The sequence below is a fragment of the Opisthorchis viverrini genome, assembly GCF_000715545.1.
Source record: "Opisthorchis viverrini unplaced genomic scaffold opera_v5_21, whole genome shotgun sequence".
Taxonomy (NCBI): Eukaryota; Metazoa; Platyhelminthes; class Trematoda; order Opisthorchiida; family Opisthorchiidae; genus Opisthorchis; species Opisthorchis viverrini.
The window spans coordinates 1,222,664-1,242,816 of NW_008751677.1; the positions used below are offsets into that span (position 1 = coordinate 1,222,664).

Consider the following 20,153-nt stretch of genomic DNA (forward strand, 5'->3'; position numbering starts at 1 on the left):
TGCATCTACGTGATGGGCCCCAAGAAGAGCAAAACAGATCGTAGGCAGTCAAAGTGTTCTCAGTATCCTTTTCAGTAGTTTCTTTTGATCTTTTTGTGTTTACTTGAGTTTTTGGGTTACACGGCTGACTGGTTATTCATAATGGAAAAGTTTATGTTTTAGGTGAATTGTTTTTGGGTTTTACTATTTCTGGTAAGCGAGGGTTAACGTCCGTTTTTACGTAGACACAATTCACGTTCAGGCTGATCGGATCGGCCACTTTGATCCAAGTGCTCCCTGAACTATTTCGAATTCCCTTTTGTGATTTTATGTTCACAGAGCTAAGTTAATGGCTTATTTAGAAACCAGGCCCACTCAAGGAAATGGAGAGTGAATTACTGCGAGACATACTCTGTTGCTGTTTGAAAAACTACGAATAACTTTCCCGAATGAGGTCGCTAGGTTTCCTGAACCCCATATTTGTGCAGATATCGAGCGAGACAACGAAATGGTGCATTATTTTTCATACGTAATGTAAACGTAAATCAGCAAAAGTAAAAAAGACCCAAACGTTTTGGGACTTCTTTTGTACACAGGTTTCAGCGCTGAAGAAGACGGAAATTAAACGCTATTCACGGATTCAGATTAATCGTACGTCGTAAAATAAGCTGGTACTTACGAATATCGTTCCAGCGCTTATCTTCGTTTGTTCGCCGAAGTAGAGCTCGGAAGTTTTCGTACAAATCACAGGTGCTTTGGTAATCCTGGTGCCTTTCTGAAGTTGCCTAGGGGTGAGACAGTTATGCAAGCGGCTTCAGTTAACCAGCTGAAAGCTCAGATTTGAAGGTACGAAATAGCCGCCCTAAAACGCTCACTTCTTTGAGTTTTTCAAACAGCTGTTCCAGTTTGACAAGACGCTGGACCGGCTTAATAAGTTCAGTGTTAAGATTGACCAAAGTTGGCTTGCGTTCTCGTAAGATTTGGATGACTTCTTCAACGAACGATTCCACTGCGAAATTCTAAACAAGGGCAACAGTGGAATAAGAAATGTAAGGGTGACCTCTGTGCATATGACATGGCTTAAACTGCCGACTACTTACAAGTGTGTCTCTCTAAATGTTAATAGATGAATTAGGCATTCGAAGAAAAAAATGTCGGACAAAAATATTAATATTGTTTGACTGAATAACATTTAGCTGTTTATAATTTGTTTTCCGTTCCATCGTATTTATGACGTGAAGCTTGTTTCTTGAGTGTGCAAAATCAAGGTAACTTTTTTTTAAAGAAAAACTGTTTCCTGGAGCTGAACCAGTTTGAATGATTACACATCATCTGCAGATTATTACACTGTTACTGCGCAACTAAGCAGTATGTCATCTAGATTTCCTGTTCGCAATATTCTTTGCCAAAGTATTGGATGAAATCCATCTCTTGTTCCAGCTAGAGCGACATTTCTCAGGTTGCTGAAAACTCTTATTGGCCCTCACCTAGTAAGCACATTCCCACAAGTTTCATCGATTTAAGTGGCTGCACAATTATGCACGTGATCGTGAGTGAATTTTCTCAATTGTTGTTGACATGACTTGGGGGTAACTGGGGTCTCAAAATGGAAGCACTCATCTGATGATCGCTGGAGTCGGCAGTGGGCTATCGAAGTGATTTCCACGAATTCTGTGAGTATTCTAATACGAAATATGCTGTTCTCGCTGAAGCAGAAGGCATGGTTTCGCGGTGCAATTGATTAAGAATTATTGTGACTGAGCGTCTGCAGTTAAAGCAACTGATAAAAGGTAATTAACTTGATAATGAATGTGCCAATCCACTAAAATATGATTTGGTTTCCAGCTACGAAAAACGCTCCAGGGAAACTCATCGATCCTACAGGCTATGCTGGTAGTGATGTATTAGTGGCCGGATATCGAGTCGATCAAGATCGGTTACCGGTTTGATTGATACAAGTGATTAGCCGCCTGGGTGCGGTTCTGAGTGTGTCGAAAGCTATTCAAACTTTTCAGGATCACGGGTGACCAGATGTTACTGACAAAAACAGCTCTAATTTGAATGTCACACTTAAAAATTTTCTCTTCCAGGTCCCAATCTGAATAAGTTCGAATGCGTCGGTAAGCTGTCAGCTAATTACCGGCTTAATAAACTTACCAAACCTCTCTGAAAAGATCCCGGCTTAATGTTTTTGGAAATGTTTTACGTCATGTACGGTTATTTCGTCTTTTTGTGGTTTTGATTTTGTAGCGTATTAGAACTTCAAATATGGGCAGCTAAGTTACAGTAGCGAAAGTAATTAGTATCACTGAAAGTGCACCATGTAAAAGTAAATTAAATCTGAAACACAGACAATCGTAAAAAAACAATTGTAAAAAAAGCAAGACCTGCGTAAAAACCCATGTGTCTAGCGGTGGTCTCTCATTCTTATGCGCACAGTCAGCTGGCTATATGCGGTATTGCAGTTGATGAGCCTAATCAATGTATGAACGCTTGACACTACGTACATTTGTGTCTCTTTAAGGTTGCTCCACTATTAGGTGAGACCACAATGCAAGCTGCGAGGTTAAGCGGTATAACACCCAACCTAATCCTACAAAGCTCACTGCTCACACGAATCGTCCATGTTTAGTGTGAAGCATCAGGCCATAAAAGCAGATCTGGGGTTGTGTCGTGGCCACGGGCTGACGGATACACAGACAGATGTCGGTATCTGTCTAACAATGACAGAAATATCCATGGACTTTGGACCGACTAAGCAGTGCTCTGGTGAAACTGGCTGGCTCAAGAAAGACGCTCCTTGTTAGTTTAGGCCCGTGTTGAGTGTTGTAAAAATTAGGTCGGCAGCCTAATTCGGGAATGCATTAGAAGCTCGTGAACATAATAAGCTTTTTGTATTCTCAGACTTCCGGACGTGGGAGAGTATACCACGAGCTCTCCAAAAGCTTCCGCACACAAAGCGCTGTCCGTCAGGGATGCCCACTCTCTCCGTTCCTTTTTAACTTTGTGATCGATGAAATAATGAGACGAACGCTGGAGGGTCTCCAAAACCCTGGTGTTCAAATAGCCAGTGAAGAAAACCTTGTCGATCTGGAATATGCAGACGACATCGTTCTCATGTTCGAAGAGGAGGAGAAGGCGCAAGTATTCTTGGATGAACTGACCAAAGTCATCCCGTCCTTTGGTATGCATTTTGCAACCACAAAGTGTAAGGTCATGCTTGTGGACGTGCAGTCACTGAACACGCCACTTACGATCCAGGGGGAGGCACTGGAAGTTGCGGAGCGCTGTACGTATCTTGGAAGTTGTATTAGTCCTGATTGTAGTGTGACGGATGAGGTCAATGCACGAATCTGCAAGGCTCGGGCCGCGTTTGCTAATTTGAGACACCAATGGCGTCAGAGTGGTGTATCACTGAATCTGAAGGGACGTGTGTATCAAGCTACAGTTCGGGCTGTTTTGTTGTATAGTTGAGACTGGGCCCGTTCGGGCAGCGGAACTAAGACGTCTTCAGGTGTTCGAAAATCATTGTCTCAGAACCACAGCTCGTGTGGGTTGGTGTTGACATATCCGTAATGAGGTAGTTAGAAGGCGAGTTTTCGGTTGTGCAACGGGTACTTCTATCAAAGAATGTGTTCAGCACCAGAAGGTGCCTTGGTTGGGACACGTGGTTGCTTGTGCCTAGCCATCGTTTGCCGAAGAGAATGCTATTTTCCGCGTCCAACTCAGAGTGGCGGAATAAGAGGGGTAGTCCATCCTTGATCTGGCAGAAGAAATTGAATGAAATCACGAAACGTCTGGGTGCTGTCGGTGCTACTCGCCTTCCAGGATGGGGACCGCGTGATTTTCACTGCGCCTGGTTGGAGACGCTTCAAGTTACGACTTCCAACCGATGTCGGTGGTGATTCTGTTGTCTGTTGTCAGTCCAACTTGATTCTTTTCTTCACAATAAGGCTTTCAATTAAATCACGGTTGTACGGTAGTGAACTATAGGTGCTAAACACTGATATCCTGGTGTCGATGATGATGGTGATAAAAGTGTTCTTACATCCGAATTTCAGCAGGGTTCAGATTGTCTGCTCCGAAAGCAAGTGAGGCTAGCTTATCGGAAGTCTACCGTGCAGTGTGTACGCGGTTCCTCCAATCAGGCTGTTTATAAGAATGGACCGATAAAGCTCTCCACTGTATTTGTGAAGCAGCCCTGAATCAAGCAAACGTCAATGACTATCGCTTAATTTCTCTTTTCATTTATACACGAAACTGTGTATAAGAATGGACCGATAAAGCTCTCCACTGTCGTTGGGAAGCAGCCCAGCGTGAAGCAAACGTCACCGACCATCGCTTAATGTCTCTTTTCATTTATTCACGAAACTGTGTGATAGTGGACTGTGACCAAAGTTTTCTTTATGCTACATTACCTGGATGACTAAAACAGGGAATCCGGGGGCTAAATTTATAATAGAATGTAAACAAGTGCCTAAACGGTTGTTTAGTTATGTTCGCACTTTGAAAAGCCATCGAGTCCACGTGATTTTTCTGATCAATCGAGTGAAGTCCATGGTCCAAACTGACTAAATCTTCGGTCACGTGATAGTCCAAGAAACGGTAATGTTACACAATGAAGGCCACTCATACTGGTCAGATCACGGCAATTCTTCTGTTCACGGGAATACGCAAATTATGGCTGCGTATGCCAGAGCTCCGAATAGACTGATGGGAACGCGGAACATACATGTGTCGTTTTTATAGTGAAAAACAATTGGGGGGCGAGACCTCAACGAATTCTGATAGCCACGTTCCTCTACACTGATTTTTTATTTCACAGATTTTTAAACAGTCAGAGGCGCTAGATTAGTTAAATTACATTATATAAGGTGACTTTCCGATGTTTAGCTGACGAGCGTACTTAGAGGCAAAGATTGGACTGATCAGCAATCGAACCTATGACATAATTAGGATCCCAGCTAATAAAAATGGCCATATGCTTCCCAAAGTTTGCTTAATGGTTCAAATGACCAAAACGTTCATTAGTAGCCGGGCAATTTGAAAGACTAGCAAGCCGGCTTGCAAGATTCACACTTTAGAAACCGTATCACAGAGCACATTATGTCAATACATCTCCAAGGGACCCGAGATTCCTACACTGACAGGACGGACCAATATAATGGTCATTTACGGCACGCGGTTGCTTGTGAGCGTTAGACGGGATCGGTCATAAACATAAGTGATTTACAGAAATACGCTCATTTGCAAATCAATTTGGTTTTCACGAGTGACTCAACTGAATCTCTCGTTTATGATATTCTACAACTGAATGTGCTGCACACAGACCGCCTCATGTTTCAGTGGGCACTATATTTTAGATATCGCGGTATATTTTCATAAAGGAAACTACTCACAAAGTTGCTGAAAAGTCTTCGACAGCCCACGACTAAATTGCTTTGTAAATGAGAGTGTTTCTCGAAAGCAGTTCAATTTGGGTTCAAGTAGACCATGAAGTTGACGGAAACTCGGGGACTTCGCCTACTTGATGAGCCCCAAGAAGGGCGAAACCGGTCGTGGGCTGTGGAAGAGATTTTAGCAACCCTGTGAGTAGTTCCCTTTATGAATAAAAGTGATGAGTGTAAACTTTCACTTACACAAGCTTATAGCACTCACAGACCAACCAAAGCCGAAAATTTGCAAATAACATTTGAGAAGCAAGCGGGAATAAATTATTTTGAGATTTGGCTACAGTAATTCAGAACTAGGTCAAATTTTGCCCATAGGTCTCAGAAATGAATTCACCCGCTCTTTTTCAAACTTTTCTGAATGAATGGAAATAACTTACTTTTTTCACGGAATCGACGTCGAAGTTTGCGCAGTATACAAAAAAGACTTCATTCAGGCGATCGACAAACGGAACAGTTTCAGTCGCTGAGCAGGAAGAAAAGAAACCAGATGTACAAATTTCATCCCACTACAACCTATTCGTTAGCAAATGACCGTTCACAAGTTTTGGATCGTAGAATACATGAGTGTGTGGCAGTGACAACAAGATCTAAAAGTGGCGGGGGAGAAACGGAATGCAAGCAGGTGAGAGGAAAGGGGTTCTGGAAATTATTGTGGCTGTGACGAAGTTTGACCCTCGCCTGATTACGGGGAATTTATAGCTCTTTTTGCACCGCACTTTCTTATTTTAAACGAAATATTTTCCAAACCAAATATGTGTTACAATATTTGAGTTTAAAGGATTGACTCCTAAAACTAAACGTAGCGAGGGCTAACTTTGTACAAACATGAGTGAAAGTTTGCTTTTACAAAGATTTAAGAGTGTTTAGCGGTTCTCCCTTTTGAGAGCAAACCTGACATTTTTATCTAAATTCACTCAACGATCGAGTACTTAGCTTATATTTATATTTATTGATATTTACTTATACTTATATTTATTCATTTATTCATACTTATTTGTAAATTTATATTTCATCTAATACAGACGAGATACACCAAACGTGGCAGTTCAATACCCGGAGGCTCATTCCTAACACTCACGGTTTATTTTCAAACTGAATGGCGCCTCCAATGGCAGCCAAGACTAGTTGGTAGGTCTGCGGAGAACGTCAACGAACACTGACAATGGCATCATCACCTAAGCAGCACAGTAGGTTATCAGTTTACGCCACTCTCTTCCGAATACTCCTCAGTGATCATGCTATCAATCCACCCCTCCACCCAGCCACAGCTTTGAAACATGAACAAGGCAAGAAGTGCTGTGTGTCTGTTGTATGTCCGACCCCGGTAGTGTTATCAAATCAAGCGAAAGTGTCCGTTTTTGAATAAAATCTACCAGCTATGCTGCTTCTTGTTCTTCCATGTCGTGTTATCACTGCGATCCCAGCCGCTGAGATGGACAACCGCGACTAAGTAGTATCTTACTACTAGTCAAATGAATGGATAGGTCACGGCAGCCAAATTAGCGGGAGAAAAATTAACATAATTACTGGCAGGGAACCCATGGTAGTGAGTGAATTGAATTTATTGAGGAAATCCACTGACAATTAACCATAAATGGGATCTCTGCCCATTGGAAGAATGTGGATGAATTTTGCACCGGAATTTTGCCGTTCGTAGGGACTATAAAAAAATTCAAGCAAACTGGTCAGTTTTACGAATAAGCACCAGAGGTGAGTAGTTTGCTAAACTCAGCTTTTCAACATCCTTGCTCGTCAAGTCAGAGGTGAATCAATTGTGGTGTCAGAGTTTTGGTGTATTTCGGTTTCCAAAAATGTGTTTCTCGCTCGGCAACAATTTTGTTTGCCTTTTCTTTCTATTTAGTCCGACCTCTCAGCTGTAAATCTGGTGAGGACTGACCGAGGTTTTCACTGGTTTTTCATTTCTGTCCATCAGTCAGACTGATGAAGAAACTACTTTCCCCAAAAAGTTCATCATTGTATTCAGTCGCTTTTAAAATGCCGACGAGTAAGCCGATTAGTTTATTATTTTATTTATGTTTAATCAAGAAAGTCTGCTGATAACCTAGAGGGGATAAAAAAAACACTTTTTGATTCTTGAAACATGAAAATTTGACAAAAACATTTGCCTAACAGCAGATTGTGAAGAAGAGGTTTGGTTTCCTTAAATTCAGCGTATCCGATTACATTATCATTTTTCTCCCCTATTTGATTTCCCAATTCTCCGGTACTTTTGATGAAAATTACTCTTTAGCTACAGATTTACTTATGTTGCGACATCAGTTACGGATCGACGGCATTATCGCTGTAAAGACGGTGGTTCCATCAAACTTCAGAAGAAGCTCTCAGCAAGATCGGTGACACAAAAGGCGTAGACGAGCGCTTAGTTTGAACGAAACAAACAACGGTGGAATGATATTATCGGCATATTATTATCTTCATGTAATAACTGTAGTATGCTACACGGAAACATGTGCTCATCAGTGACAGGACACTTTTAAGCCGTACAGCTACGTTAGTTGAAAGTCGCACTTTGTTCCAGTTGGTGACTCACCAAGGCAAGAGCGATCCCAGTCGACGGTGGCATAGTGTAAAAGTTTTTGATTCCAGCACTTGTGCAGCTCCATTGAGAGTGATGCGACCTGCTCCAAGTTGGAATACAAGGCATGGCTGTCTTCTGCGTTTAACTAGAAGAAACAACAGAGTCAAATCTGACGTGAACACTATGGCTATTTTTAGTAACCTTTCATTGTGTTAAATAACCAATACCTGACAACAAGCTTAGTCGAAAGCACTGCCACGCGAATTTTCATGGCACAGAATAAACGAACGGTGAACTCAAGATGTTTCACCAAGCCAGAATTAGTGATTCTTCAAAACGCCGAGAAGCGAATTATTCTGAATTGTTTACTCGAGAGCAGTCGAAAATCGTTCCACTGGGGTTATTGCTTCTTGGTGAACTGAAGCTTGAGCTCTTTGAAATAAAACTATTTAATTCTATTTGTTTTCGGGCGTTTCTTGATACATTTTATAAAAGGGAGATATAATTTTCCATTTCAGATGAGATGGCCAACCAAGATATTCAATACTGTTGTACTGTACTCGTGAAACACCTGTTAGCGAAATCCAGGATGCTCTCTGCCATCTATGAAACACCTGTTAGCGAAATCCAGGATGCTCGTGCTAGTCCCTGCCATCTACATCACAAAGAATGGTTGTGTTGGCACCTAAGTAGCCTTGAGTAAGGAGTGCTCAATACGATACAGTCTCCCAAGAAGGCGTATTCAGACACATTGCACTAGAAACTACGTTGGTAGCTTGTTGGATTCAATTATCATTGAATTATCTGGTGTCGCAACTCTCCAGAGTTTTACTGTATTAGATTCAGTTGGTAATTTAGCTACGATAATTAATCGCAAGTAGGTCTGTATTCACAAGTAAGGGTAAATTAGTGGCTAGGTTAAGTAAAATCTGATCAAAAAGAGATCACGGTATACATGTGACAAGCAGTCGGTTGACCTATTTGAATTTTTGGCGAAGAGCATATGAACTCTGGTGCCGCATCTTACAGAGGAAAGCAGACAGAAGGCGCCCTTTCCGGGTTCTGACAATATATGAATTGTGCGGCATTTTTACCGAAGAAAATTCCATGCCTGTTAAAGTACATCCCAAGGTGATTCCATTTTGCTAGTTTCCCCAAGAAAGTGTGATATTTTCAAAAGAAAACTTCGATTCTGACTCTGGGCAACGGCTTCAACAATCGTGAGTGGGCTCACAACATACCATCTGCACATAATCCATGAAATTGACACGAATCAAACAATAAACCTATCTACAAAGAACTCCCAAAAATAACAATTATACGAGGCCAAACTTTGGCTTCCACAATATAACTTTTCGCATTCGCGTTTTTTGCAAAGCAAAGTGCGAATGAGAGAGCCCCTTTTGTTGTACACAATTCACACGTGCAGTATGGTTGGTGCGCAGGAAACGTTTTGCGAAACAACTGAGGACGAATTCGGAAAAATCCAATGCCCTGTAAAAGCATTGGAATGCATTGTTACATCAGATCAAAGCCATGCAAATGAGGGTTTTCATATTATCGATCCATTATCTATTCCACCAATTTTCATAGTCTAGATTAAATCAGACCATCAACTATCGAACAAAGTGCTCAGGTAGACATGGAAATTCTGCTATTCCAAGATGACCTTGATTGATTGGACCAGTCTGGTAGCCAAGCGTCTTTGTCGTGAGACTACTTGTTCAAAATTTGCACACGCTGGCTCAACAACGGCAAAGTCAATGAATAGTCACAAGACTGAAAACTCGTTGATTGTGAAACACATGTAAAACACATGCAGTTGCTAGAAAATCCAAAAACTGGAAGCTTTTGGCATGGGTAATAAGCCTCGAGTTATCCAACTGGGGATACTTAGATGAACTTATACACACCCATCTGTTGCGCTTGACTATGACGTTCAAAATAAAGGAATATTTTCAAATTGGTCCAACAAACTCAATCTCAGTGAGTTTAGGCAACCGGAAACAGTGCCTGATAGACCTCCAGCTCATGGTTGGAACAATGTAGACAGGACTTAAACACGCACAACTGGTTAGGGCAAAGTGGCCCAGGATAAAGGTATGTATGCACTCTCTAATGGAGAATGAATGTGGAGAAAATTTGGTAGATTCAACCCGTCTTTCGTGTACAACAAAACGCATTTGACTAGGAGAGGAGTCATTATTGCAGTAGAACCCGATGAATACATAAACCTTGGGATGTAACACAGGGATTTTTTGCCCCAGTACCCTTCGATCTAGCAAAGGGTTAAGGATGGGGTGCCTTCTTCTGTGATGAGCAAGACAAGCGAGTTAAAAAAACATTTACTGTATTCTTGTCGTGCAACAGAAATATTATGAAATCTAACTGATCTAACCAAGATTTTGGTCTTGCTGACATTCACTATTACACCGAGATAGATCAGTGGTTAGAGCGCGAATTTACTGAACGGAAAGTTCTCGGTTCGAACCTGGCCTCTGTCTCTCGACTTAACCTGTCTAGGCTTGGGTAACTTGACAGTACCCCAGCCCTTGTGCATCCTTCGGGTGGCATAGCAGATAGGCACTGAAATGATGTTGGAGCCGAACGATTTTTTCATGTCGTAGAATGCAGAAGAACCAACCACAATTAACCGGCCGATGGGAGTACCCTCCTTTGTTTGATTTCCTTGGCATGGAGAATTTTTGCGTGGAACCACATTCCGATTATAGTCCAACATTTATGGACAGGTGTCCCCTGTCTCAGCCACTGCCTAGGGTGCCAAAAATTCATTCACTGACATCAGTCACCCGACTTCCTGCGTGTACTACATTAGAGTTGATCATTGCCAGTTGGTCGCCAGACCTCAGTGTTCGCATTAAACTCTCGTGTCCCAAAACAATAGAGTAGAGCTCAGTTCGAATTTCGTTTCGAATGGGCTTGACTTGTCTAACAGGCTTCCTCAGTTTGAGAAAGAATGCACACTGGTTTGAAGTATAAGCAAGCTCACTAACCCAGTATACATGTACAAACTGCTGCGCAAGAACGATTTTCACAAATTTTAGTCAACTATTTACCAATAAAGATTGCTACCAGAGGAATGATTAAAACCCTGTAACATGTATCCTCATTTTTATTATCGACACTTCCCGTTTTCATGATTTTGTACAACTTCTTGTGTCATGCTTTTTTGCATGAATCAGCTGAATGCTGTGCTATCGAAACGAATGGAATGACGCGAATTAGGATTGGATAATCCAGCAAAGTCTGGTCGTTACCTGATTCTGTAATGCCAGTTTTATTCTCTATTTAGCTTTTCTCAGGTAAGAAAGACTGTTGAGGCCAGTGCATTATTCATTTGATAAGGTACTTTACCCACCCAGTCAGTTACGATGATAATAATTGATGATAGTAATGTGACAGCGTAGTTAAGAATAACGTAATAGTCTAAATTTAATCGAATTTTTGTGATATTCCATCTCCAGTTGGATAGCTATGTCAGTTCCTTTAAACGAAGTTTCTGGAAACGTCCCAGCCTAGCTTGCTGTCTCAAGGTAGAAGCACGAGTGAATCTGCCTGCGGTGACTCAAAACATCTGTGGGATTTTTATCTGGACAGAGAAGCAGATGTTAAAAGAAGTCCGATTTGAGTCCAATTCCCCAATTTTTCCATTTCAGTATTTTGAAAGGTGGTCAAATTAGGGAAGTTCCCACTCTTGGTACTTCATCTCAGCGTCTGAAGCTGAGATACGTAAAGACATGTAGGAAAATGAATGGACTCTGCCAGATTAGGCCTCACTAGTTTGCTGGTATGTTAATGGGCTTATTCCTACTTATTCTGGGGCGATATGGCTCGGTGGTGAGTGCACGAATTTACTGGCCGGAAGTTCCGTGGTTTGAACCCAGCTTCCGCCGCCTGACTTCCCCTGTCCAGACCTGGGCAACCTGGCAGTATCCAAGCCCTCGTACTTGTTCTGGTGACATGGCAGATAGGCACCGAAAGGGTGATACAGCTCATCAATCTATCATTCCGATAAAACTAACACTACATCACATCGCATATTACGTTGACGTATAAAGAAAGTGACATCAATAGCTCAACGAAAAACAGATAACTGGTACCGATGCTTTTTGTTGTGCCATCATATCTATGCCGGCTGGTAGGCCTCCTTACCTTCGTCCGCCGATCTTATTTCCTCGGATTTATATCGGAACCAAGGGCTTGCTGGTAATGACATGTTTGGACGCACGAGTTGTCTGTATCTTCTTTTATGTGCATGCTACCAGTGTTGACAAACAAGCCCGCTTTGGACGCTCCCAATGCATACTATTATTGATGGTAAAATCAGTCCGTACTGCTCCATTAAGTCCGAGGAAACCACGGCTACACAGCAACCTTTATTGAAAATCCCGATATTTCAAACAAACTAAGTACTTGCACTCAGAAAGGGGAGAAAGATGTGATGAAATGTGGAGTTCTGAAATTACTGTAGGTTCTGAAAGACTCTAGCAAAGAAAAGTGTCGTTAGCTCGTTCGCTGAGCTGGGAAATTTGATTGCTAACGTTCCATCACCAATCGAGGTGACATTATCATGCGTTATTGGGTAGCGTGGTGGTGCGTGGCAGTGGGTTATTGGTTGTGCGTTGAGTAGTGTTACGTGTGTGTTAATATACGTGCTGCTAGCCGGGGATGACCTTTGATGGCGAGTAGTTGTTCGGTCGGGCGGTTCCATTGGTTGCTGCGTTATCCTGTGTCCTCATTCGCCTATGCCCACGTGACCTCCCCTGCCGTCGTAGTCTGGCCAATGCTGGAGTGACCTTTGTCCTTTTGACTGCTGGCTTGTGACCTCTGTTGATTTGACTCAATGGAACCGCTCGACCGAACAACTAATCGCGAACAAAGGTCATCCCCGGCTAGCAGCACGTATTTAACCACACACGTAACACTATTCAGCGCACAACCAGTTACCCACCGCTACGCACCACTACGCTCCCCAATGATGATATCACTTCGACCGGTGGTGAAACCTTTGTAATCAAATTGCCAAGCTCAACGAACAAGCATCTATGCTACCTGAGGTACCAATATTTTCCTCTACAAAACAGCAAAGTGTGGTGCGTTCCTGTACATTAATATATGAAACGTTCAATTCGGTGAGCTTACCTTGACAGAAGCCCGTTTGATTGCGCTGTACAGTTGTTCCATATCGATGGCAAACTGGAGTTGAGTCGATACCAATTCATCCAGCAGATAACCCCTTTTGGACTTATGTTGGGGTTGATGCCCGGTTGTGGAATGACTCAAGGTGTCTTCGTCATCAGAAAGAGATCCACGTCTAACGGACATTGGGCTCAGACTGTGGTGCGTTATATGACGAAACCTCTATGGAGAATGACAAAAACCTAAAAAAAAAGTATAAAGAATTTACTGCGCAGCAGGTATTGGGATAGAGTTGTGCTAGGTACGTAGTGTTGAAAATCTAATCTCTTCCGAGCGTGAGGTCACAATCAAGTCTTCATTCAAAACAAAACACGGACTATAATGGCTACATGTTACAGCCATACGCTCCAAGACGAAGAACTAGTGAACCACAAAAATTGCTCCATTCAAGTCTTAAAATCACACTGCATGACAACATAACAAGTAAAACATGGAGTGAAATCCGTCAGTATTTTTTTTTGCAAAAAGGCGTTAGTTCAAGCACCAAAATAAAACCAAGTCAGTCTAAACAAGGTAACCTGGCAAATCGCCTGAGCTTGCGAAAGACAAAAACACATATTGACAGCTTGCGCTTAAATTTTTCGTTTTCAAAGCACGTTTCATCATGGTGTAAAGTAAAGAAATTGCACAAGCATATGTGACGAAATGCCTTATACCAGCATTCTAGTGATGTGACCAGTCAAGCCACTAGTTCAGTCAATTTCACGCAGGAGAAGCTGTGAAAAACTCAACATCATTTGTTTGGTATTGCTTTAGTAACTTATGCGGTTTTCGAGATGTTCAACTGGATATGGATTGAGTGAAAACACTTTTTATTAGATTGCACCAATTTATTGCATCATTCCGATTCTGTGTTGATTGAACTGAACTACCTTAAATTTCCTGCTACTCATAACAAGTGGCCAAATCAACTCAAATAATCATTTCGGATTATACACCCAAACACAATCTTTTTATTCATCCAAGAACTGAAATGCCACAAAATAACTGTCCACAGTTTTTTTTCAGTCTCTCATGGGGATGATGTCATCCAGAAAGATATCATCCACAAAATTCCATATTGAACGCAGTAAACAGAATTAGGTGTCCGTTTTCTCTCGTTCGAAAAAATGCTTTCTACAAGCTGTCCTACGCAAAAGCCTTAAAGATTCCAGTTCTCGGTCAGTTGGAGCGTAGTTAGTTAGGATTGTACACAAGCACAAGCCTTCTTAAGAATTCCCGGATCTTTTCCAGATAAGCACTGCTGAGAAATCAAACCCCGCCACCCAAAAAAGAGGATATAAAATTTGTACTTTTAGTTTTTATTGAAGAGGGTGAAATTGGATGAAGTTGCCAAATTTTTGGACCAGCAGTAAATGAATAGAAATACTGTCCTAAACTCCATCCTAGACCGCTCCAGCCAAGTTCCCTTTCGAAGACCGATCTGTTGCCGACACTGTCGGGCATTACACCTCCACCTGTCAAAAACAGTTGAAAGTGTCATTTGGTGGCCATTGTTGCATAAACATTGCTGATGGATCATTCCTTGTCATGAACGGGAGTTGAGGGCAACACAAAGTTCATTTAAGGTTTTACCCCCAAACGGGGAAAATTTGTGCACAAAATGAGCCTAGATGCGGATAAGGAATTGTTTTCATCCAAAATGGGTCAAGGTTGTGTGCGTACATTAAAGTGAACCTGGCAGAAGATGGCGATGCTTAACTTTTCGCACATGCGCTTTTTGCATTAGTGACAGGGCTTATCTGGAAGACATCCGAATTTCCACCGAACCACAAATTGATGGTGCCTCTAGGACAAAAAGTTTGCAGGCACATTGCACATCTCGACAAGCCGATCGACGTCCATGTTTGATCTACAACCCCATAACTTTATGACATGGTATCATAGGTAAACGATGTACGTTTCGCTGTGTGGTGGAGTCTGGTCCTAAATATACAACCCAGATTCTTCTACTACACGTTTTAATATTTGGTTCCCAACCGCAGCGTTTAGGGCGAGTGTGGGGAGAACACGGGTTACTTGCTTATAAGCAAAAGGATGTGGCCGATCAATTACTCTTTCTTAGAAGTTGCAATGGTCTCCATCGTTTGGTTGTTTGTTTGCTGAGCTGGCCAATTTGCTGGCAACCGTTTCATCATTAATCGAGGTGAAATCACCAGTCCCTTATTAGCGCGCGTTTTAGAGCGCAGCGAGGGGTCGGCGGCAACAACAGCAACAGCAAGAAAAAGCGATCAGATGGGCTGTTCTATCTGGCACAAAGAATAAATGTGATCTCACAACCAGATTATTAGCTCAAAAAGAAGTCCTCGTAGGTCTCAAACAGATTTTCACTTAAACCAAAAGAGAGCCAAGAAAAAAACAAATAGCAAATCAATGGCAACATCTTCAACGTTGGGAAAACTGGGAGAAAATTATGCACACAAATAAAGGATCACAACACGGCCGTCGGAAGACATGGCCCTCTATCCTTGGTATTCACACACAAGGACCAAGAAGACCACAAATTCAGTCTGGAAAACGCAAAAATTCCGGTATACGGAGACGTCAGATATGGAGAGGAATTCCTGGAAGCATGGCCTCCTGTTTTTTCAAAATCGGTGTGCATCGACCACAAAAGACCAGGATGGCACTTAAAAGTCTGTGGTACCTATGGTTTCAAACCGACATTAAAAGTTCCGTCCAGGACAGAGTTTGTGAAACAGTGTTTTTACTAATATGGTCACTACGGGTAAAAGATAACCAGCAGCCCTCCTAATTTGGCCATGGGTGAAGAAACGGGATTTTCCTTGCTGAAATCCAGCGAATACCATCTGGGCGATCAAATTCACTCCTTATGATACGTAACGTATTCATGAGCCACAGAGGCAACCATTTTGATATGACGTTTTCACCCGCCCTTGGGTAAGAGGACACTGCGCGATGCAGGTCAGATCATCACATGGTTGTACAGGACCATTACAAGCAGACCAACTTGCGCTGTTAACTATCATTTATCTGAATGGGTATTTTTAGACAAGCTATGCAGGTGCACTCGATCAAATCACCGTTTCCATATTCATACCGCTCCTAGTGCTTATTCCAGCATTTGCATCGAATTCCACAACTGTGGAATGTTTGTCTCCGACACACTCATCACCTAATCTACACCACGACTTTTATCACTCAATTCCGTTGTGCAGTTCCATCATCTGAATCCATTGTTTATTAGCGGTTGCATTGGGACCGTTGATGATTATTTTCTACATTTGTTTCTAAAGTCAAAATGAGTTAAGCACATTGATGTATTTACCACCTGCTTTCTACTTTGTAGGATTTGAAATAGGCGATGTTGTTCCCAAAAAACAAGTTTCCGAAATTGCGAAAACCTGTAAACACTGGCTTAGCTGAGAGCCAAAAAGTCTTGGGTAGTGCCACAGCTGGAAGGAAAAATCAAGTTGAGACCGAGATGTTTCCTGTTGTAAAAGCTAATGCTGCATGATCGATTGGAGTTTTCGAAAGCCGGCGTATTCATGTACTTTGAAGCTATATTTTGCACTAAACATTATGATTGGTTTACGTAAATACGATGGTGTCCGATATTGGCGCGGCCACAAGCAGATTGTTTCTCAATTGGCAATCGAGTGTCACTATCGCCCAGTTTGGAGAGGAAAAAACAAAGCTAGGGAATTCAAAGCTGGTTGCTTCTACTTCCCGGTTGTTCCGAGTGGATTCTGAATTCTTTCCGTTTGACGGATCTAGGTCTACTCGAAAAAACAAAGAAAGTCAACTCTTCCCAAAGTTCTCAGAAAATGGCGACGTTGACGGATCCTCAAGACTGAATTGCGGACTGCATTTGGAAGACCAGTCATCGCGATTTGCAACCCATACGGGATTCAGTCATCTAATTTAACCACATTCTCCTTTTGCCAACCGATTCCACGTGAAAGCGAAAGACAAACAGCCGAGAGATAAAGTCAACAACAGTTCCAAAGTGATCCTTCCTGGGACTGCACCTAACCTGTCAGTCTGACGATTTACGTAAAATTTGGCGAAGGATCTTCGGAAAGTGATAACACAGTTTAATGAGCGCGTGTTACGCACAGGGGGACAGAAGAAACTTGTTTATCTACATTCTGGTAAATTGAGCATGACCCTACACTTCCATCTCAAGTTTGAAAAACCATCCTCTTCTTTAGCACGCGAAACGGAAGCCTTTATGACCAAACTGAGGCCCCGCCCTCTTCCATTATTTGTGCGATTTGGTGTTGTGTGATTTTCCGTGGAAAGGACTAGAAGGCTTTGTGGATGTGATTCTCACTCGACCTTACAAACTCACTTGGAGATAATAGTCAGATTGGAGAAGCATCAATTGACACCTGTATACTGTTCTATCGAAATTCGGAACGATACTACATCTTCACAAGCCGCAAAGGAGCGTCGGGTCTGATGCTCACAAGATCCAAATCTCATTCTAGAAGGTACTTCGAATCTGGGGGGTTCGTAGACACCCCTGTTTTTCCTTCTTTATTCTGGCTTATATCTGGGGTATGACATCCAAGTACTATTTGAACTGGCATGAATACATTGACCAACATAAGCCCTATTACAGTAAAACAGAACGAATGAAGCGTTGATACAACTCGCCTGTTCGTTTGTAAGTCACGAGTCACCATTCTGTGGTTTACCTTATTGTCAATTAGGCAGTAGGAGAATGTGGATGCTCTGTATGCTTTGCGATAAGATCTAGAACATCGTTTATTGTCAAAATAAATCAAAATAAATCGCAGGATAGGAAATCGATCGTGGAGGATTTCGTGCCAAGTGACATAAGAAACCCGTGAGTAAGGAGGGATTTTTTATTATTTCAAGTTGCATTGGTTTGGACTATTCTGACGCAAATGAACTGATGTGGAAACGTTCAGTGCACTTGATTACAAACTGGTTGGAAAGTATCATTCGAGGTGTTCTGATAGGACAACCTGACGAAATATTTACAACACTATACATACTGAACAAGAGATCTCGACATTCGAGCCCATTCAACCTATCCACCCGAGTGTTAAATGGCCTGAAAGGTCACTGTACGACTGAAATTGAAATCTATAACCTTCGGATCAGCCTTAAGTGAACGCAAAACAAGGTAACACATGCTAGGTTACCCCAAGCCCCTCTCATGTGACCATATCAGGACGGTGGTCTCAACCCAACTCAGCTTCCTGAGTACGTATGGCATGTTTCTTGGATATTCAGGGCACCCATTAGGCCGCATTCCTGAGATAAAACTGCTCATAAGCCACCGCGTTAGCTTTCGCCGAAATGAGGCACAGGGTTATTGGACCGTAACCACGAGAATATTTTGCCTGAGTTTGTAACAATCTCTGGGAGGTTATCGTCATAAATTTCATATGAGCAACTATTTTCACTACCACGAAAAACAGCAACTGGTCAAGGAAAAATACCAAAAACAAGAAGGTGAAATGAAGCCCAAGTTCCCATAATCCAGGATTGCTGAATAACATTCATTAAAATCACTTTAAGGCACAGCGAGCTCAGGGGAACCGTCTTCTGAACCCCTGAATTGTACTCCGTTTACAAAACGGAACAAACACAGCTGTTGAAAGATCAATAAACCTGTATAAACAGGAGGAACATTTGCTACTCCACTGATTTGTTAACCTGATAATGAAGATTTTATATTCGTATACTGCTTATGTATTCCGTGGAATTTGTGTGTGTGATTGGTTGAAAGCTTCAGAATGATGCCACTTCTCGAAGCGTAGCAGGGCTGCCAGACTCGGTGTAAACAGGCCATTGCTATTTGCTTTACCATATTCTTTCTTAACAGATCCTTGATTGAGTTTTAAATTCTACATTTTCTAATGTTCTGTAAATGACCTAATCCATACGGCCATGTCTGAGATGAAAACCAATTTCGGCAAAGCGATCGTCCAGTACGAATAAGCAAAGCTAGTCAGATTTCACAATAAGTCTGTCGTTTTTCGTGGCGCGCTAGTGAGAAGTGAAATACCGTATGAAGAATAGTGAGACAACTTCTACTTTTAAAGTAGAAGAAGGACACATTAAAATGTGACAAATACTGCCTATGTATTATACTTTCAAAATGCAAGTGAATGTGCTCGGTAGGAGAAAAAACACTATTCAAAAAAAAGACTACAACATGACATACGATCCCAGCTTTGGTCGTTTTGATGAGCCAAGGAAAGGAATAATATTTCTTAGATCTTGATTCAGTTGAATGTAATAATGCAATCATATTCTGCACACAAGTATGACTCTTTTGTTTGTGTCCATCCTGTTACAATCAACAGTTTGATCGAGTGAATGTTTCTGGCCGTTAAAAGGTCTAAAAGTTCGTGGATTACTGGTTTTAAAGCATTTCATGAGAAGTAGTTTAAAGCATCATCAGTAGCAGCTTACGGTTTGTTCTAACAGACTGGTTAGCGTGACTACCATCACGTATATACGTTTCTAAGCGAACACATTCAATGAAACAAACCTTTGCGATAAAGGTAGCTTAGATGTTTATCGGTTTCACCAGCAAGTCGAAGCTTATACCTCCTTTTGCGCATGAAAGAATTACCAGTATATCACGTCATACGCCAGTTCAAATCACTGATAAAAGTATACTGTGTAAACCGTGACTAAACACGTGAAATCATTGCTTACTCGGGTTTACCAGATGTACTTCACAGAGTCTGTCAACTACTGATTTCAATCGATGGAAACCATGGTTATAACATGACCACACTCAGGGTCTGTGATGCAGTTACAACAACAGGATTAGCTCACGTGGTTGTTTCTATCAACACTCTTATTGGATTGGTGAATTTTGTGCGACAAACAGCCTTGCAAATGCGCGCCAACACACGTTTGAACGAGACATGCAGAAGCTGTAAGTGGGGCCATGTCTGGAAAGTCTTTTTGTCAGAGCGTTTCTCTTGCAAGGCAAAAAAAATTATAGA

At 41.9% G+C, this 20,153-nt stretch overlaps 1 protein-coding gene across 1 annotated transcript in view; it reads right to left on the bottom strand.

Annotated features, from left to right (window-relative positions):
• The window catches only part of T265_01888 (hypothetical protein), a gene marked incomplete at both ends in the record, with an annotated part of 47,223 nt that extends 27,346 nt beyond the window's left edge, over positions 1–19,877 (bottom strand). Inside the window, 6 exons of the mRNA XM_009166014.1 lie at positions 659–764; positions 855–998; positions 5,810–5,895; positions 7,984–8,116; positions 13,135–13,373; positions 19,858–19,877. Of these exons, the coding sequence (XP_009164278.1) occupies positions 659–764; positions 855–998; positions 5,810–5,895; positions 7,984–8,116; positions 13,135–13,317 (652 nt within the window). The remainder of the gene's footprint in view (positions 1–658; positions 765–854; positions 999–5,809; positions 5,896–7,983; positions 8,117–13,134; positions 13,374–19,857) is intronic.
• Positions 19,878–20,153: the final 276 nt, after the last annotated feature.